Raw genomic sequence first — 22,162 nt, 5'->3', positions numbered from 1 at the left:
GTTAGCTAAAAGTTTGTCAGTTTTGTTTATGTTTTAAAAAAACCAACTCTTAAAGTTTCATTGATTTTTTTTCTATTGTCTTTCTAGTTTCTATTTCATTTATTTCTAATCTTTATTATTTCCTTCTTTCTGTTAACTTAAGGCTTAGTTAGTTCTTTTTCTAATTCCTTGAAATTAGGTGGTTTATTTGAGATCTTTCTTTTAATGTATGTGTTTATCACTATAAACTTCCCTCTCAGAACTGTTTTTGCTGCATTCCATAAGTTTTGATATCTTGTATTTCCATTTTCATTTGTCTTGACATATTCTTTTATTTCCCTTTTGACTTCTTTTTTCACCAACTGGTTGATGAGGTGTGTGTTAATTTCCACATATTTGTGAGTTTTTCAACTTTCCTCCTGTTATTGACTTCTAGTTTTATACCATTGTGGACAGAACAAATGCTTGACATAATTTCAATATTCCTAAATTTGTTAAGGCTTGCTTTATGACCCAATAAATGATCACTCCTGGAGAATGTTCCATGTGTGCTTGAGAAGAAGGTTTATTTTGGTGGTATTGGGTGGAATATTCTATATATTTTGTTAGGTGCATTTAGTTTACAGTGTTAATTCAGGTCTGCTGTTTTCTTATTGATTTTCTGTCTGGTTGCTCTATCCAGGGTGATCATAGCATATGGATAAATGAAATGATTGACAGCAGTGTCTCAAGGGATGGGAAGGATGACTTGGGAATACACTCATAAAGTGGCACAGTATAGTGTTATTTGAAGGTGGACTTAGAATATTTTAAAATGTATATTGTAAACCCTAGGGCAACAACTGAAAATGTTTTTTTTAAATGTCGAGAGGAAGTAAAATAGAATAATACGAAATTCCCAATTAAACACATGGAAGTCAGAAAAAGAGGGGTGGGAGAAAAATGAACAAATGTAATAGAAAATAGAATAGAAAACAGTTACAAAGACAGTAAATTTTAATCCAACTATATCAATAATCACTTTAAATGTGAATCATCTAAACACACTAGTTAAAAGACAGAGATCTTCAGATCGGATTAAAAAACTAGACCCAACTTTATGCTGTCTACCACAAACCTATTTTAAATATAATGACTCAGAAAAAATTAAAAGTAATGAGATGGAAAAAGAAACACCATGCTAACACTAATCAAATGATAATATCATACACTGTACAAGTTATCTATTGCTATATAATGAACTACTTCAAAATATGTTTGCTTAAAACAACCACCATTTAATTTTTCACAGTTCTTTGGGTCAGCAACTTGAATAGAACGCAGTAGGGTTGTCCTTCTGGTCTCACCTGGGCTTACTCTTGTGGTCGCAGTCACCTAGTGGCTAGAATGACTGAATGATCTGAATTTTACTCACATGCTGGTTGTTGTCTGGGTCTCTCTCTTCTTGTAATCTTTCAACTTTAAGGAGAGCAGCCTAGGCTTCCTAACATGGCAATCTCAGAGCAGCTAGAAGGTGAGATTGGAAGCTGCAACACCTCTTGAGTGCTTCCTTAGAAGTCACCCAATGTCACTTCAGTCCCATTTCTACTGGTCAAAGTGAGGCAAGTGGCTGACTATCCAGCCCAGATCAAGAAGTCAGGAGATAGAGTCTATTTCCTAATGCAAGGAGTTTTATTTTTAATCCACTATCTATGTTGATATGTTCAGCTTTGGGAATTAAAGAAGCTGGGAAAAGAGATATGTTTGAGGGCTTTTATTGGAATTATTATGCATTATGCACTTTGGGCAAGTTAGTCAACTTCTCTGTGCCCTACCTTCCTTACTCTAATTGAAGCTAATAATATTATAGTATCACCTCAGAGGATTGTGAAGGTTAAATGAGATAATATATAAGTAGCATCTTTAGAGGAGTACCTGGTTCTTGTAGGGCCTCTAAGCATTGATGGTGATGATGATGATGATGATGATGATGATGAGTGATGAATTGATTTAGCAATTACTACTTCTAGATTCTAGCTTCAACTTTGTCACTAATTAGCTAGGTGGCATTTTTCAAATCATTTAACACCCTCAAGTTAGTTTATCTGACTATGAACTGAGGGGCTTATATAACAGACTACCTCTACGATCCCTTCTCATTCTATAGTTGCAACTGTACTGATGTTTAACTGAGAAGAAATATTTCACATAGGAGAAATATATGCCAAATTTATGGTAAATATAGGTATTTAGGGCACTGGGGATGACTGGCCACAGAATTACAGTGCAGAAGTCTTTTAAATTTCTTATTACAAAAATAAACTGGAAAAGGAAATACTCTGGATTAGATTCTGTGGTTCTTTGAGGGAGAGCAGCTATCAACAAAATAATCTGTGAGGACTATTTACTTTTCTTCAATTCAGCAATAAAGCATTAGCATGTTAAAGGTATTATAATAGTCCCTGAAAATAAAAAGATAAATAAGACACCAGTTCTACTGATGTCTGCTCTGATGCAGAAATCAGCAGAGGCAAAATTAGCCTAGGCTGGCCAACAAGTATAGAGGAATGGGATGAGAGATGAGTCTGGAGCGGTAAACAAACAAAGCCAAATCATACAGGGTCTTGTGAGTTACACTAAGGAATTTTTATTTTATTCTAAGACCAAGGGTAGAGAGAGGCCCTCAAAAATCTTGAAGCAGGAAAACCTTTTCAGGTGAAGGTGCAATTCGAAGTGGCCTTAAAGATGACAGAAAATTTACTACCAGCTAGATTGTCTACTTAGTGCTTGCTCTTCTCTTTGTAAAAACTTACAGTAACTCCAAACTGCCCACAGAATAAGGTAAACACTTCTCAGTCTAAGGCAAGTGTTATAGTTCTTTGTATCCTTCCTGCCCTTCTACTCTGATGCAGAAATCAGCAGAGACAAAATTAGCCTTCCTCTCCTTACCCGACCCGTGCCCATTATTCTCTTAAAGTTCAATCTTCCTTCATAGCCTGGAGTATTTATATGGGTGTTCATTTGTTTAAGTTCTAAAAGGTCAGAAGGCCGGTCTGTTCTATTGGCATCGTGTGGCTTCAGTGTGGTGATTCAGAGGATGTTGAGATGGGCTAGGCTGATCACCCTTGATACTGGAGGACTTACTCTTCCAACTGCTGCCAGTATTGTCAAGTAGATGAGCCTCAGCTGTCAGCCCTCTGCAGCGCTGCTTCAGCTAAAAGAGAGCTACTTCACCGAAAAGTCACCCCTTCCTGGGGGTAGCCAACATCCAATGACTGGATGGACCCAGAGGATAAAAGTTCTCCCCACTTTCCCCAATAAGAGGCAACACTAAGGGGTCATGCTAGCTTCAGAGCTCCCTGTGGGGTCAGCTGAAGCCGTTGTTGAGACTGCATAGCAGCCCATCTTCTCCCTCTGCCCAATCCTCCCAAGATCACTTTCCTATAAACCTCCTGGACATTAATCTCCCTCTCAGAGTCTGCTTCTCAAATAGGACACTGGGAAATATTTCCTGAATGAGCAAAAGAATGAATATACCGAAGGATAGATCCTATACAATTTGGGAGGGGAAATAGATAGAGGAATCACTTTTACCTGAATTGTAATTATTTCCTCATCATTTAAAGGACCATATGAGAAGTCTTAATAGTCTCTGCTACAATTCTCCTGTGTCTGGTCTTTCGTTTGTTTTCTACATACTGATACAAATTGTTTTCTCCAAGTGGAAAAGTTTTTATTATGAATGTCACCTTTGATGACCTTGTGCTCTTGTCTGCCTGAACTGGCTGGAAAACTTTTACTACTAAAAATATACTAAAGAATGTTGGTTTGTCCACATTTCATTGACAATATTCTTTTTTTATACTGGGTAAAATTTTATTTTTTAAAAATTCTTATTGGAGTAGAGTTGATTTACAATGTTGTGTTAGTTTCAGGTGTACTGTAAAGTGAATCAGTTATACATATACATATATCCACTCTTTTTTAGATTCTTTTTCCAAATAGGTCATTACAGATTATTGAGTAGAGTTCCCTGTGCTATACCATAGGTCCCTATTAGTTACCTATTTTATATATAGTAGTGTGTATATGTCAATGCCGCCCCACCCCCTGCCCCCCTGGTAACCATATTTTTCTACATCTGTGACTCTATTTCTGTTTTGTAAATAAGTTCATTTGTACTATTTTTTTAGATTACACATATAAGTGATATCACTGCTGATATTCTTAATGAAGGACTGTTTCATGCTTTATTATTAAATTGGTCTCAAAATATAAAGATAAAATAGATGCAATATTAAGTATCTGTATGCCGAGGAAAATACATGTATTTTAAAAATCTCAGTGGTTAACATTTTGGCCACTGGGTGTCACCACAGTTCTAGCGTTTCATTTTTTTTATTTTTTTTGTTTGTTTTTATTGGAGCATAGTTGATTAACAACGTTGTGTTAGTTGCAAATGTACAGCAAAGTGATTCAGTTATACATACACATGTATCTATTCTTTTTCAAATTCTTTTCCTATTTAGGTTATTACAGAATACTAAGCAGAATTCCCTGTGCTATACAGCAGGTCCTTGTTGGTGTTTTAAATATAATAGTGTGTATATGTCAATCCCAACCTCCCACTCTCTCCCTCCCCCTTCCCCCCCAGTAACCATAAGTTCGTTCTCTAAGTCTGTGAATCAGTTTCTCTTTTGTAAATAAGTTCATTTGTATCATTTTTTTTGGATTCTGCATATAAGTGATATCATATGATATTTGTCTTTCTCTGACATACTTCATTTAGTATGATAATCTCCAGGTCCATCCATGTTGCTGTAAATGGCATTATTTCATTCTTTTTAATGGCTGAGTAATATTCCATTGTGTATATATGTACCACATCTTCTTTATCCATTCATCTGTTGATGGACATTTAGGTTGCTTCCATGTCTTGGCTATTGTAAACAGCGCTGCAATGAACATTGGGACACATATATCCTTTCAAACCATGTTTTTCTCTGGATATATGCCCTATTTTTAGTTTTTTAAGGAACCTCCATAATGTTCTCCATAGTGGCTATAACAATTTACATTCCTACCAACAGTGCAAGAGGGTTCCCTTTTCTCCACACCCTCTTCAGCATTAATTGTTTGTAGATTTTTTGATGATGGTCATTCTGACTGGTGTGAGATGATATCTCATTGTAGTTTTGATTTGCATTCCTCTAATAATTAGCGATGTTGAGCATCTTTTCATGTGTTTGTTGGCCATCTGTATGCCTTCTTTGGAGAAATGTCTATTTAAGTCTTCTGCCCATTTTTTGATTGGGTTGTTTGTTTTTCTGATATTGAGACACATGAGCTCTTTGTAAATTTTGGAGACTAATGCCTTGTCGGTTTCTTCATTTGTAAATATTTTCTCCCAATCTGTGGGCTGTCTTTACGTTTTGTCTATGGTTTCGTTTGCTGTGCAAAAGCTGTTGAGTTTAATTAGGTCCCATTTGTTTAGTTTTGTTTTCATTTCCATTACTCTAAGAGACAGCTCAAAAAAGATATTGCTGTGATTTATGTCAAAGAGTGTTCTATGTTTTCCTCTAAGAGTTTTATAGTCTTACAGTTAGGTCTTTAATCTATTTTGAGTTTATTTTTGTGTATAGTGTTAAAGAATGTTCTAATTTTATTTTTTTACATGTAACTGTCCAGTTTTCCCAGCACAATTTATTGAAGAGAGTGTCCTCCATTGTATAGTCTTGCCTCTTTTGTCATAGATTAATTGACCATAGGTGCATGGGTTTATTTCTGGGCTTTCTATCCTGTTTCATTGATCTATATTTCTGTTATTGTGCCAGTACCATACTGATTTGATGACTGTAGCTTTGTAGCATAGTCTGAAGACAGGGAGCCTGATTCCTCCAGCTCCATTTTTCTTTCTCAAATTTGCTTTGGCTATTTGGGGTCTTTTGTGTTTCCATGCAAATTTTGAGATTTTCTGTTCTAGTCCCATGAAAAATGCCATTGGTAATTTGATAGGGATTGCATTGAATCTACAGATTGCCTCGGGTAGTACAGTCATTTTGAGAATATTGATTCTTCCTATCCAAGAACATGGTATATCTTTCCATCTGTGTCAATTTTGATTTCTTTCATCAGCCTCTTATAGTATTCCATGTACAGCTCTTTTGCTGTCTGGGTAGGTTTATTCCTAGGTATTTTATTCTTTTCAAAGCAATGATAATGGAATTGTTTCCTTAATTTCTCTTTCTGATGTTTCATTTTTAGCGTATAGAAATGCAAGAGATTTACCTGTATTAATTATGTAACCTGCAACTTTACCAAATTCACTGATGAGCTCTAGTAGTTTTCTGTTAGCATCTTTAGGATTTTCTATGTATAGTAGCATGTCATCTGCAAACAGTGACAGTTTTACTTCTTTTTGTCCAATTTGGATTCCTTTTATTTTTCTTCTCTGATTGCTGTGGCTAGGACTTCCAAAACTGTGCTGAATGAAAGTGGCAAGAGTAGACATCCTGTCTTATTCCTGATCTTAGAGGAAATGCTTTCAGCTTTTCACAGTTGAGTGTGATGTTAGCTGTAGGTTTGTCATATATGGTCTTATTATGGTTGAGGTAGGTTCCCTCTATGCCCACTTTCTGGAGAGTTTTTCATTTTTTCAAATGAATGTTGAATTTTGTCAAAAGCTTTTTCTGCATCTATTGGGATGATCATATGGTTATTCATTCTTCAAGTTGTTAATGTGGTGTATCACACTGATTGATTTGTGGATATTGATAAATCCTTGCATCCCTGTGATAAATCTCACTTGATCATGGTGTATGATCTTTTTCATGTTTTTTTTTTTAATTTTTATTTTTGGCTGTGTTGGATCTTTGTTGCTGTGCGTGGGCTTTCTCTAGTTGTGGCGAGTGAGATCTACTCTTCGTTGCAGTGCATGGGCTTCTCACTGCAGTGGCTTCTCTTGTTGTGGAGCACGGGCTCTAGGCGTGCTGGCTTCAGTAGTTGTTGCAGCACATAGGCTCAGCAGTTGTGCCACATGGGCCCTAGAGTGCACGGGTTTCAGTAGTTGTGGCACACAGGCTCAGTAGCTGTGGCAAATGGGCTTAGTTGCTCCATAGCATGTGGAATCTTTCCAGACCAGGGATTGAACCTGTGTCCCCTGCATTGGCAGGTGGATTCTTAACCACTGTGCCACCATGGAAGCCCCCCTTTTCATGTATTGTTGGATTCAGAGTGCTAGTATTTTCTTGAGGATTTTTGCGTCTATGTTCATCTGTGATATTGGCCTGTAATTTTTGTGATATCTTTGTCGAGTTTTGGTATCAGGATGATGGTGGCCTCAGAATGAGTTTGGGAGTATTCCTTTATATGAAATTCTTTGGAATAGTTTCAGAAGGATGGGAGCTAACTCTTCTCTAAACGTTTGATATAATTTGCCTTTGAAGTGATCTGGTCCTGGACTTCTTTTCGTTGGGAGTTTTTTAATCACAGTTTCAATTTCAGTACTTGGGATTGGTCTGTTCATATTTTCTATTTCTTCCTGGTTTAGTCTTAGGAGATTGTACCTTTCTAAGAATTTGTCCACATATTCTAGGTTGTCCATTTTATTGGCATATAGTTGCTTGTAGTAGTCTCTTATGATCCTTTGTGGTGTCCATTGTACCTTCTTTTTCATTTCTAATTTTACTGATTTGAGCCCTCTCCCGTTTTTTTCTTGATGAGTCTGGCTAAAGGTTTATCAATTTTCTTTATCTTTTCAAAGATATACTGGGTATCATCACAGTTCTAGCTTTTAAAATAAATAAAGTTTTAATTGATTGGACGTAACTAATAAATTATTTATTAATTAATAAGAAATTAATTAATGTTATTAAATGTCATGATTATTCATCTCATTAGAGATTTAATAACATATTTTCACTGTTCAACCATCATACATTGAACATTAATATCCACTAGAGGAAATTCTTTGTAAAATAGAATTTCAGCATGTTTTGTTTTTCTTCACAACAAATCATATATAGAGAAAATTTCTTCTAACCATGATTGGAGTATCTCATGTGAGTGGGCAAGTGGAATGGGAAGGCTAAGGCTGAAGGAGGACATGGAAACAGTTGAATTACTGCCTTATCAGAGAACCAGAGCCAACTAAATAGAGAGAGAGAGAGAGATTCCCAAAATAAAAATGACCTCTTTCTGTCTTAACTTCTTTTAATCCTTACAACCTCTGTAAAGTAAGTACTTTTATTTCCTCCATTTTACAGATGGAGAAACTGAGGCACAGAGAGGTTAATAACTACCCAAGATCAGACACAAGTTGGTGGAACCAGAATTCAAGACAGAGAACATTCCCAAGGATAGCAGATTATACCCTTGGTGAAGGCCTAGACAGTGTTTTCAAAATGTCATGGTACCTCAACCACCCTCATCAAAGTTGAATATAATCATTGGTAAAGGGCTTCCCTGGTGGCGCAGTGGGTAAGAATCTGCCTGCCAACACAGGGGACACGGGTTCGAGCTCTGGTCTGGGAAGATCCCACATGCCGTGGAGCAACTAAGCCCATGCACCATAACTACTGAGCCTGCGCTCTAGAGCCTGTGAGCCACAACTACTGAGCCCACGCACAACAACTACTGAAGCCCACGCGCGTAGAGCCCATGCTCCACAACAAAGAGAATCCACTGCAATGAGAATCGCACCGCAACAAAGAGTAGCCCCCACTAGCTGCACCTAGAGAAAGCCCATGTGCAGCAACAAAGACCCAACACAGCCAAAAATAAATAAAATAAAAATAAATTTTAAAAAAATCATTGGTAAGTATAATAATTGTTAACATATGTATTCCAGTTGCATCCCTGACTACTGAATCAGAACTAACCCAGACCAATCAAATGAGAAGCTCTGGGTATGGGGCCCAGAGAATTGGTATTTTAAAAAGGTTTTTTTCCAGGTGATTCTCTTGTGCAGCCAGAGTTGATGTCATGTTTTTGAGCAATAGTTCTCAAATGAAATCTTGAACAAGTACCTTAGAGGTGATTCTGATGCAAATTCTGCAAAATACACTTTGAGAAACCGTCTTAATAAAAAGACAGGGACTTCCCTGGAGGTCCAGTGATTAAGACTACATTTCCACTGCAGGGGCACGGGTTCGATCCCTGGTCGGGGAACTAAGATCCCACGTGCCTCAAGACCAAAATAAAAAATAAAAAGATGGGGCAGGGAAAAGGATGCCAAAGGGGGAAAAAGTGTTAGATGAAGACACTTCCAGGTGATATTAAACTATGGCTCATTTTCCAGATCCAGAGATCAGGCTGTCTTGAAGCTCACATCACAGACTGGGCAAGATGAATCTGTCAAGGGGCCAGCAAGTCCACCCGTAGTCTCTCCTCTTGCCTGACCCACTTGGCTAGGGGGTTGTGTTTTGCAAAATATGAGACCTGGTTGGCCATGTGGGCATTCCGGGTCCACCAGCACAGCTGCACATTAGGGGTCCATCATGAGTGGGGGACCACTGCCTGCCAATGGCAGTCCACGGGACTCCTTTAAGGACCCCATTCCTGAGCCCACACACAGTGATTCAAGCCTGCAGAACTCTGTCACTGGACTTTTTAGTCATCACCCTCCACTTCTGGCTGTAAGGGCTAAAGAAATAACGCCTTCTGGCTTAATCACCAGTATCTTCACAGTCTAGTACAGCACCTGGAGTCCATTCTAAGGGATTCCCGATCCTTCTTCCATCACCTGTAAAAATAGGAAAGCCTGAAGTACTGGCAGGAAAAGCAACACAGACAGAAATAGGAGTCAAGACAGGACCACTGGATGTGGCTGGGGAAATGACAACACGTCGCTGTCCTCTTCCTTCCACCCTCTACCCACACTTGGTACCTACATTCTTCATCCTTCTCGCTTCTCGGGGAGGAGAGTCCCTGAGGGAGGCAATTCAGGGCATGGGAAAGGTGCTGAGCTGGATAGGCCCTCAGGGGTCTTTTTGTACAATCTCTCTCTCTTTTTTTTTTTTTGCGGTACGCGGACCTCTCACTGCTGTGGCCTCTCCCGTTGCGGAGCACAGGCTCTGGACGCGCAGGCTCAGCGGCCATGGCTCACGGGCCCAGCTGCTCCACGGCATGTGGGATCTTCCCGGACCGGGGCACGAACCCGTGTCCCCTGCATCGGCAGGCAGACTCTCAACAACTGCGCCACCAGGGAAGCCCCAATCTCCTCATTTTACAAAAATAAATATCACTGCCCAAGTTCTCTTTCTCTGAATTTCACATCTCTCATTTCATAGCAGAGACCCAGGCCTGGGTCAGACTTTAAGAGCCAACAGCTCTGACTGAAAGCAGGGCCTTACTTGAACGAGCAGATGATTGTCCTCAATAGTCTAGGTATGAAACCAGCCCTGGCCAGGGCACTTATTAGCTGTCCTTCCTGCGACCCAGGGCCCTTTTGTTTAATTGGCATCATAGGAAGAGTACTGTGACGAGTCCTGTCACTGCAGCCTCATCCCCCTCGGCCTTAGTTTTGTTTGCACTCTACAGTGGCCTCAAGGAATTCCTACTTAGGTTTTATGACCCTCAGGGTGGAAATGTTACTTCACCCCTGGCTACAGAAGCCTTATAATCTTTTTTTTTTTTTTTTTTTTTCCCCGATACGCGGGCCTCTCACTGTTGTGGCCTCTCCTGTTGCGGAGCACAGGCTCCGGACGCACAGGCTCAGCGGCCATGGCTCACGGGCCCAGCCGCTCCGCGGCATGTGGGATCTTCCGGGACCGGGGCACGAACCCATATCCCCTGCATCGGCAGGCGGACTCTCAACCACTGCGCCACCAAGGAAGCCCCCTTATAATCTTAGTTATAAATCAGAAGCTGAACTCTCACAAAACAGGATATTGTTGACCTTTACTATGCGAGCAAAAGAAGAATGAAATGAGATATTTATTGGACTGGCTAGAACTACCTTTTGGATCAAATGTAATACTAACATTATTAATTTGTATATTTACCTGATGACTTAAATATTTCTGTCAGGACTGAATAAGCTTCTCTGTCATTTTCCAACTCAGCTGTCTACTACCTGGCAGGATTTAGTTGGTCACATTTATTTATTTATTTATTTTTGTCTTTGAACAATAAAAAAGTTTATGCTTTCAAATTAAAAAACACATATTGCAAACATTATGTAATAATAAAATTATAGCAAACGAAATATTCAGACTGACCCCACAGCATTCACACCCCACCAGAATTTTGCCTGAAACAAAACAGTAAATTTTATCCCCCAAAGTAGGTAAGTCCATGCTGGCTGAAAACTTCAGTCCTAGACCCCACGAATGAGGTACGCAGTTCATGCTTAACAGATACATACATTAACCATTCTTAGCCGCCCCTCACCAGGGCCCTGAGGGGTAGGAAGGATGAAATGTGGACACAAGCACTCCCATAGACAGAATTCTCCAATTATAAAAATTCATAATGTGACCTCTACCACATCTTGGAAGATAGCTGAGATTTTAATCTGTGAACCCACCTCTGAAAACCACAACAAAAATCAATAAGAAATGATCGAATGTAAAATATACAAATTTCTCAGTATGAGAACTTCCATAAAACAGGGAGAATGACAACTAAAACAATTTTTCTTAAAAAAGAACACTCCCCTTACCTTGTCCTTGCTACCCAACACTCAAAAACAAATCTGTACAAAACCACAAACACAGAAAAGGACCTTAGAGGATGTTACGACGCAAAGCCTTCAGACCTAAACTGCTCTCCTCACCGACACCCTCCCCCGACAGAGCTGAGGGTTCCCAGGTCGACTGGGGAAAGTGAGTGGTCTCAGACCATCACCCCTGCTGTGCTACAGATGGTCCACGGTCACTCGCTGTCAAACTTAACAGAATTGACTTGGACAGAGATGGAGCCTCCCCGGTAACTGCCCCGCTTCCTCTTGGTTTTCTCGTGCCGGAAGGATTTGCCTTTGGTGAGCTTCAGAACTTGATTGGCTCGCTCCCCCCAGTCTCCGGTTGCACCCCGCTTGGCGTCAAAGGAATTGTCTGCCACTCGAGCATCCACCTCGATCTCCTCCTCCCTGACCCTTCGGAACGGGGAGGATCCCCTTCGTTCTCCTTTCTTCCTTTTAGGAAACGTGTTGGGGGTCTGGGGCTTTATCTTCTTGGCTGGAGGAGTCTCTGCCTCCTTAGCAGCCTCATTCTGCTTCCACTTCTTTCCTGAACCTGGCTTAGCAACTGCCACTGCTGCCTTTTTCTTGCCCCCCTCCTCCTCGTTGCCGTCCTTGTCTGCTTTTCCATTCTGGGCAGTCAGTGCAGAGGTGCCATTGGCCTTGGCGGTTTGTGGTCTTGGAGTGCCCTTGGCCTTGGGCTTCTCCTCTTCCTCCTGCTCACCGGAGTCCTCAGAGGAAGAAGTGCTGCTGCCCTCGGCCTTCGCTTTCTTCACAGAGGCTGGTTTGGAAGGGGCTACAGTTCCCCCTGCCTTCTGTGGCTTCTTTTTGGCTGGGGGTTTAGGCGTCTTCTCTTGCTCGTCTTCCTCGCTGCTGGAGCTGTCTGAATCAGAGCTGCTGTCCCCACCACGCTGAGAGGCCTGCCTGGCAGGCAACGACGGAGCTGCTTTGGCCATCAGCTTGGACTTAGGGGTGGCTACAGTCCTCTTCGTCTTCTCCTCCTCACTAGCACTGCTCTCCTCCTCGCTGGAGGTGCTATCAGCCTTTCTGGCCAGTGGCTGCAGGCTGCTTGGGCGTCGTAGCTGGCTTAACTGCAGACTGCCTGGGAGCGGCAGCCGGCTTACCCGAGGAATTCTGGGTGGTACTGGCTGGCTTGGCAGGAGCTTCATCCTCAGAACTGTCGGAGTCTGCGCTGTCTGAAGAGCTCTCTGCTGCCTTCTTTGCTGGAGCTGGTGTAGTAGTTGCTCTGGAGATGACTGCCTCAGCTGGAGGCCTCTTTTCTTCCTCAGAACTTGAATCAGGCTCGTCGCTGCTGTCCTTGCTGCTCTCCACAGGCTGCTGCTTCTCTGCAGCTTTCGTGGGAGCCTGAATTTCCAGGGACTTCTTGGGTGGGGGAACAGAGGGTGGGGGAACTGAACTATAGGGACCTGGTTTTTTCTTCTGCTCTTCCTCCTCCTCCTCCTCACTGGAGGAGTCCTCACTGCTGGAACTCTTTTGGGCAGGAGCGACAGCTGCTTCCACTGGGGCCTTGGCCACAGCTTGCGTTTTAGGTACAGTCTTCTTAGATACGGCTGCTGCCTTCCCCTCCTCTGAGTCATCACTGCTGCTGCTGCTGTTACCACCAGCTGCTTTGCCACTGACTACGTTAGGTGCGGGACGAGCTGGTGTACCTGGTTTGGCTAGGGCTTTAGCCTGAGCTTTAGCTGCCACGGGTGTTGTCTTTGGTTTCTGGTTCTTTGGCACCTCATCCTCTGAGCTTAAGTCAGAATCAGGATCAGAGCTCTTGGCCTTCTTAGGAGGAGCTTTGACTGTCTTGGCTTGGGGCTTAACTCCCTTCTGGACAGGCTTTTTCTTTTTGTCCTCCTCCTCATCATCACTGGATTCTTCACTGCTGCTGCTGCTCTCTGATGCCTTGACTGCAGCCTTTCCAGGGTGCTGAAGCAGACCGGCCTGCTTGGCAGGTACAGCAGCTTTCTTAGCGGGGGGCCCTTGGGCTTTTTCCTCCTCACTGCTGTCCTCACTGCTGTCACTGGATGAAGTCTTCTTCTTAGCCTTCTTAGTCACTGGTCCATTTGCCTGTAACTTCCGCTTTGGGGCCTTGGTGGGCTTGAGCCAGAAACTATAGATGTCCAAGAGGGAAGAGGCGTTGGCATCCTGCTGGGTCCATGAAACAAACATCTACACAGGAGGATGTTTGCGGCAACGTGGTTTATAATTCCAAATCACTGGAAACCATCAGCGCCTGTTGCCTTGGCGAACTTGTTGGCCATGTCCGAGAGCTGGTTATCGCACAGAAAGCCGAGCACGAGGGGATACAGGTTGCTGGGAACCACGCGGCGCAAGCCGGCGTCCGCCATCCCCTCGGCAATACGCATCACTACCATTCGGTCACATTTATTTTAATTAAAATTTCCTTTGTGTCAATTACTTAGAAATATACCCTCTCTCCCTAACCAGGCTGCTTATCCCAAGGATGCTCTCTCCCTCTGTGCCTGCCCGTACCTCCCTCAGGTATCCTCTGCACAGATGCTGGTAGACTATGAAACTTTCACAAAATGAAGGCATAATCCAAATAACTGAGAGCATCCAAAGACCTATATTTTCTCATTTCTATTAAAGCAAATTTGATAATGTAAATTAATCTCCACAATCAACTTGATGTACCCTGCATCTGTAGAACACCTGAATAGACAACTAATTCATCCCAAATCGAGGCAGTGGACTTTGGGAGCAACGATATATATTTTTTTCCTTTTTCTCTTTTTGTGAGTGTGTATGTGTATGCTTCTGTGCATGATTTTGTCTGTATAGCTTTGCTTTTACCATTTGTCCTAGGGTTCAGTCTGTCCATTTTTTGGTTTTTTGTTTTTAGTATAGTTTTTAGTGCTTGTTATCATTGGTGGATTTCTTTTTTGATTTGGTTGCTCTCTTCTTTCTTTCTTTTTTTAATTAACTTAAATTTTTTTAATAATTATTTCTTATTTTATTAACTTTATTTTATTTTTTCTTTCGTTCTTTCCTTTTTTCTCCCTTTTATTCTGAGCCATGTGGATGACAGGGTCTTGGTCCTCCGGCCGCGTGTCAGGCCTGTGCCTCTGAGGTGGGAGAACCGACTTCAGGATATTGGTCCACCAGAGACCTCCCAGATCCACGTACTATCAAATGGCAAAAATCTCCCAGAGATCTCCATCTCAATGAGAAGACCCAGCTCCACCCAATGACCAGCAAGCTACAGGGCTGGAAACCCTATGCCAAACAACTGGCAAGACAGGAACACAACCCCACCCATTAGCAGAGAGGCTGCCTAAAATCATAATAAGGTCACAGACACCCCAAAAAACACCATTGGATGTGGACCTGCCCACCAGAAAGAGAAGATCCAGCCTCAACCACCAGAAAACAGGCACTAGTCCACTCCACCAGGAAGCCTACACAACCCACTGAACCAACCTTAGCCACTGGGGGCAGACACCAAGACAAGAGGAACTACAAACCTGCAGCCTGAAAAAAGGAGACCCCAAACACAGTAAGTTAAGCAAAATGAGGAGACAGAAAAACACACAGCAGATGAAGGAGCAAGGTACAAACCCACTAGACCAAACAAATGAAGAGGAAATAGGCAGTCTACCTGAAAAAGAATTCAGAAAAATGATAGCAAAGATGATCCAAAATCTTGGAAATAGAATGGAGAAAATACAAGAAATCTTTAACAACGACCTAGAAGAACTAACGAGCAAACAAACAATGATGAACAACACAATGAATGAAATTTAAAAATCTCTAGAAGGAATCAATAGCAGAATAACTGAGGCAGAAGAATGGATAAGTGACCTGCATGATAAAATACTGGAAATAACTACTGCAGAGCAGAATAAAGAAAAAAGAACGAAAAGAATTGAGGACAGTCTCAGAGACCTCTGGGACAACACTAAATACACCAACATTCGAATTATAGGGGTCCCAGAAGAAGAAGAGAAAAAGAAAGGGACTGAGAAAATTTTTGAAGAGATTATAGTTGAAAATTCCCCTAATATGGGAAACGAAATAGTTAGTCAAGTCCAGGAAGCGCAGATATTTCCATACAGGATAAATCCAAAGAGAAACACACCAAGACACATATTAATCACACTATCAAAAAGTAAATACAAAGAAAAAATATTAAAAGCGGCAAGGGAAAGACAACAAATAACATAAAAGGGAATCCCCATAAGGTTAACAGCTGATCTTTCAGCAGAAACTCTGCAAGCTACAAGGGAGTGGCAGGACATATTTAAAGTGATGAAAGGGAAAAACCTACAATCAAGATTCTCTATCCAGCAAGGATCTCATTCAGATTTGACAGAGAAATTAAAACCTCTATAGGCAAGCAAAAGCTAAGAGAATTCAGCACCACCAAACCAGCTTTACAACAAATGCTAAAGGAACGCCCCAAGGCAGAAAACACAAGAGAAGGAAAAGACATACAATAACAAACCCAAAACAATTAAGAAAATGGTACTAGGAACATACATATCAATAACTACCTTAAATGTAAATGGATTAAATGCTCCAAGCAGAAGACACAGACTGGCTGAATAGATACAAAAACAAGACCCATATATATGCTGTCTACAAGAGACCCACTTCAGACCTAGGGACACATATAGACTGAAAGTGAGGGGGTGGAAAAGATATTCCATGCAAATGGAAATCAAAAGAAAGCTGGAGTAGCAATTCTCGTATCAGACAAAATAGACTTTAAAACAAAGACTATTACAAGAGACAAAGAAGGACACTACATAATGATCAAGGATCAATCCAAGAAGAAGATGTAACGATTGTAAATATTTATGCACCCAACATAGGAGCACCTCAATATATAAGGCAAATGCTAACAGCCATAAAAAGGGAAATTGACAGTAACACAATCATAGTAGGGGACTTTAACACCCCACTTTCACCAATGGACAGATCACCCAAAATGAAAATAAATAAGGAAACACTAGCTTTAAGTGATACATTAAACAAGATGGACCAAATTGATATTTACAAGACATTCCATCCAAAAACAACAAAATTCACTTTCTTCTCAAGTGTTCATGGAACATTCTCCAGGATAGATCATATCTTGGGTCACAAATCAAGCCTTGGTAAAGTTAAGAAAATTGAAATCATATCAAGTATATTTTCTTACCATAACGCTATGAGACTAGATATCAATTACAGGAAAAAATCTGTAAAAAATACAACACATGGAAGTTAAACACTACACAACTTATTAACCAAGAGCTCACTGAAGAGATCAAAGAGGAAATCAAAAAATACCTAGAAACAAATGACAATGAAAATACAATGACCCAAAATCTATGGGTTGGAGCAAAAGCAGTTCTAAGAGGAAAGTTTATAGCAATAAAATCCTACCTCAAGAAAAAAGAATCATCTCAAATAAACAATCTAACCTTACACCTAAAGCAATTAGAGAAAGAAGAACAAAAAACCCCCAAAGTTAGCAGAAGGAAAGAAATAATAAAGATCAGATCAGAAATAAATGAAAAAGAAATGAAGGAAACAATAGCAAAGATCAATAAAATTAAAGCTGGCATTCTGAGAAGATAAACAAAAGTGATAAACCATTAGCCAGACTTATCAACAAAGAAAGGGAGAAGACTCAATAGAATTAGAAATGAAAAAGGAGAACTAACAACTGGCACTGCAGAAATACAAAGGATCGTGAGAGATTACTACAAGAAACTATATGCCATTACAATGGACAACCTGGAAGAACTAGACAAATTCTTAGAAAAGCACAACCTTCTGAGACTGAACCAGGAAGAAATAGAAAATATAAACAGACCAACACAAGCACTGAAATTGAAACTGTGATTAAAAGCCTTCCAACAGGGCTTCACTGATGGCGTAGTGTTTGAGAGTCCACCTGCCGATGCAGGGGACACAGGTTCATGCCCTGGTCCGGGAAGATCCCACATGCCGCGGAGCGGCTAGGCCCGTGAGCCATGGCCGCTGAGCCTGCGTGTCTGGAGGCTGTGCTCCGCAACGGGAGAGGCCACAACAGTGAGAGGCCCGTGTACGCAAAAAAACCAAAAACCAAAACAAAACAAAAAAACCCTTCCAACAAACGAAAGCCCAGGACCAGATGGCTTCACAGGTGAATTCTATCAAACATTTAGGGAAGAACTAACACCTATCCTTCTCAAACTCTTCCAAAATATGGCACAGGGAGGAATACTCCCAAACTCATTTTACAAGGCCACCATCACCCTGATACCAAAACCAGACAAAGATGTAACAAAGAAAGAAAACTACAGGCCAATATCACTGATGAACATAGATGCAAAAATCTTCAACAAAATACTAGCAAACAGAATCCAACAGCACATTAAAAGGATCATACATCATGATCAAGTGGGGTTTATCCCAGGAAAGCTAGGATTCTTCAATATACGCAAATCAATCAATGTGATACACCATATTAAGAAATTGAAAAATGAAAACCATATGATCATCTCAATAGATGCAGAGAAAGCTTTCGACAAAATTCAACACCCATTTATGATAAAAACCCTCCAAAAGTAGGCATAGAGGGAACTTACCTCAACATAATAAAGGCCATATATAACAAACCCACAGCCAACATCATCCTCAATGGTGAAAAACTGAAACCATTTCGACTAAGATCAGGAAACAAGACAAGGTTGCCCACTCTCACCACTAATATTCAACATTGTTTTGGAAGTTTTAGCCACAGCAATCAAGAAGAAAAAGAAATAAAAGGAATCCAAATCAGAAAAGAGGAAGTAAAGCTGTCGCTGTTTGCAGATGACATGATACTATACATAGCGAATCCTAAAGATGCAACCAGGAAACTACTAGGGCTAATCAAAGAATTTGGTAAAGTAGTTTACAAAACTAATGCACAGAAATCTCTAGCATTCCTATACACTAATGATGAAAAATCTGAAAGAGAAATTAAGGAAACACTCCCATTTACCATTGCAACAAAAAGAATAAAATACATAGGCATAAACCTACCTAAGGAGACAAAACACACGTATGCAGAAAACTCTAAGACAGTGATGAAAGAAATTAAAGATGATACAAACAGATGGAGAGATATACCTTGTTCTTGGATGGGAAGAATCAACATTGCGAAAATGACTCTACTACCCAAAGCAATCTACAGTTTCCATGCAATCCCTATCAAACTACCACTGGCATTTTTCACAGAACTAGAACAAAAAATTTCACAATTTGTATGGAACACAAAAGACCCCAAATAGCCAAAGCAATCTTGAGAAAGAAAAACGGAACTGGAGGAATCAGGCTCCCTGACTTCAAACTATACTACAAAGCTACAGTAATCAAGACAGTATGGTACTGGCACAAAAACAGATATATAGATCAATAGAACAGGATAGAAAGCCCAGAGATAAGCCCATGCACATGTGGTCACCTTATTTTTGATAAAGGAGGCAAGAATATACAATGGAGAAAAGACAGCCTCTTCAATAAGTGGTGCTGGGAAAACTGGACAGCTACATGTAAAAGAATGAAATTAGAACACTCTAAATTACCACACACAAAAATAAACTCAAAATGGATTAAAGACCTAAATGTAAGGCCAGACACTATCAAACTCTTAGAGGAAAACATCGGCAGAACACTCTATGACATAAGTCACAGCAAGATCCTTTTTGACCCATGACCTAGAGAATGGAAACAAAAATAAACAAATGGGACCTAATGAAACTTAAAAGCTTTTGCACAGCAAAGGAAACCATAAACAAGATGAAAAGACCACCCTCAGAATGGGAGAAAATATTTGCAAATGAAGCAACTGACAAAGGATTAATCTCCAAAATTTACAAGCAGCTCAATATCAAAAAACAAACAACCCAATCCCAAAATGGGCAGAAGACCTAAACAGACATTTCCCCAAAGAAGATATACAGATTGCCAACAAACACATGAATGAATGCCCAACATCATTAATCATTAGAGAAATGCAAATCAAAACTACAATGAGGTATCGCCCTCACACCAGTCAGAATGGCCATCATCAAAAAATCCACAAACAGTAAATGCTGGAGAGGGTGTGGAGAAAGGGAACCCTCTTGCACTGTTGGTGGGAATGTAAATTGATACAGCCACTATGGAGAACAGTACGGAGGTTCCTTAAGAAACTAACAATAGAACTACCGTACGACCCAGCAACCCCACTTCTGGGCATATACCCTGAGAAAACCACAATTCAAAAAGAGTCATGTACCAAAATGTTCATTGCAGCTCTATTTACAATAGCCAGGACATGGAAGCAACCTAAATGTCCATCGACAGATGAGTAGATAAAGAAGATGTGGCACATATATACAATGGATATTACTCAGCCATAAAAAGAAATGAAACTGAGTTATCTGTAGTGAGGTGGATGGACCTAGTGTCTGTCATACAGAGTGAAGTAAGTCAGAAAGAGAAAAACTAATACCATATGCTAACACATATATATGGAATCTTAAAAAAAAAAAAAATGGTCATGAAGAACCTAGGGGCAGGATGGGAATGGAGATGCAGACCTACTAGAGAATGGACTTGGGGACACGGGGAGTTGTTTTGTTTTGTTTTTTTTACAAAGTAAACTGTGATTTTATTGTGAAAATCTCATAGATGGAACATTAAATTGAATATTTATTCTGTCCATTTCATTTTACAATAATCTTACCACTTATTTTTGTACCGTGTATTTCAATTGCCTGTTTAGTGAAAATAAAGAAACCTATAGTTTTGGGCTTGTTTTAGCTTAAATTTTACCATTGAATTAAAGACCGCACCATGAAATGCGTTGCCAACAGCCACATCCCAGCCCCTAAGTAAAGAATGTTTTGGCTGCTAGTTCAACCCCAAGAAAACAATCTTTGACTTCTATCACCTTAAAATGCCAGTGTTACTAGCAAAAGATTTTTGTTCCCCACAATAAAAACCAACCCTAGGATCTTTAAGGTCCTAGTTAACAAAATTTTCACGTGTGCAAAGTTTGACTGAAATAAATATATTTCTCTCATTTATCCTTCCCACCCAGCATTCCTGTTTTCAGCTAATTTTAAGGGATATAATTTCTAAAATTAGGGCAAAGAGTAAATTTCCTGCTTTCTACTTCAATGCTTTAACTCTCCTCCAACCTACACAGTTGTGGAGGATAAAAGAGCTGACATCTGACGTCAAGCATGAAGAAACAATATTAGCACATGTTAGTCTAACCATCTGCCAATTAGGGAAGGGTAAGCTGGGACAAAGTGAGAGAGTGGCATGGACATATATACACTACCAAATGTAAAACGGAGAGCTAGTGGGAAGCAGCCGCATAGCACAGGGAGATCAGCTCGGTGCTTTGTGACCACCTAGAAGGGTGGGATAGGGAGGGTGGGAGGGAGGGAGACGCAAGAGGGAGGAGATATAGGGATATATGTATATGTATAGCTGATTCACTCTGTTATAAAGCAGAAGCCTACACACCATTGTAAAGCAATTATCCTCCAATAAACTGTTAATAAATAAATAAATAAATAAAAAGAAGAAGTAAAGTGGAATTCTTCCACTTGGGGGAGAAGAAACAGGAAAGAAAATAGTATCAGAGGGAAGATCCCAGAATCAGGAAATGGCATTGCTTCTAAAACACACCAACTGGGGCACAAGGTCAATTTCACGAGGTCAAAATGCCTGGCCCTTAGAAGGGCAATGTTAATGTTATTAATTTACTTAATATTTTCCCATCCTTCTTAGTTCTCCCTTCCAGCCTCTTATATCAATTCGCCTGAACCACTGTTGTCTTCTTCCATTTGACCTGACTTTCGTTTGCTTGGTTTCTGATTTATTCTTTCACTCTTTCTTTTACTTTTTTTAAGAAAAAAATATTTAAAAAATAATAGAGTACTTATATATGTAGGTTACAGAAAATACATACATAGACGCAAAAGAAGATAAAAATCAAGGAAATGTACCCAGCTCACATGCCTAATAAATTGGTTAGCATGCATTCTTCTAGATGTTCTTCTTTGTAAACATATATAAGCATATAAACTGCATTTAAAAGTCACACAATTATAACCTACTTTTTTCACTTTTTATATGTTGATCATCTTTCCATATTACTATTTATACACCTACAGTGAAAAGTACACTAAGTAGAGTAAGATGGTTTGGATTCAAATCTTGACTGTACCAGCTACTAGCTGTGTGATATTAGACAAGTTATTCAGGTGCCTGGAGTCTCAGTAAAACCACATAAATAGCATCCTCAAAAGTCTGTTGCCAAGTTTTAGACAAATCAAGTAATGTGCCTGGCACAGAGTAAGCACTCAGTAAATTCTAGCTATTCTGCATCTATAGTTTTCGTGACTCCATAGTAAACCCCTGTATGGGTGTAACTTATATGTTTAAATTTCTGATTAGTAGCCATTTAAGTGCATCTGAGGTTTTCACTGTTATAAGCAGTATTGCAACATGCATCCTGTCCATACATCTTTCCATACTCCT

General features: G+C 40.2%; 2 protein-coding genes across 11 annotated transcripts in view; both read right to left on the bottom strand.

Annotated features, from left to right (window-relative positions):
* Positions 1-22,162, bottom strand: part of ABCC9 (ATP binding cassette subfamily C member 9) — a 331,111-nt gene that overhangs the window by 266,260 nt on the left and 42,689 nt on the right. The window lies entirely within an intron of this gene.
* On the bottom strand, positions 11,833-13,992 carry LOC307194336 (nucleolar and coiled-body phosphoprotein 1-like; the record flags this gene model as incomplete). The annotated part of the gene is given in 3 exon segments (XM_079937441.1): positions 11,833-12,691; positions 12,693-13,796; positions 13,862-13,992. Coding segments are annotated over 3 exon segments (2,094 nt in total).

Source organism: Stenella coeruleoalba, assembly GCF_951394435.1.
Source record: "Stenella coeruleoalba genome assembly, chromosome: 11".
In the NCBI taxonomy this organism is placed as follows: Eukaryota; Metazoa; Chordata; class Mammalia; order Artiodactyla; family Delphinidae; genus Stenella; species Stenella coeruleoalba.
Note: the sequence above shows the minus strand (reverse complement) of the source record. Positions and strands in the feature narration are given on the sequence as shown.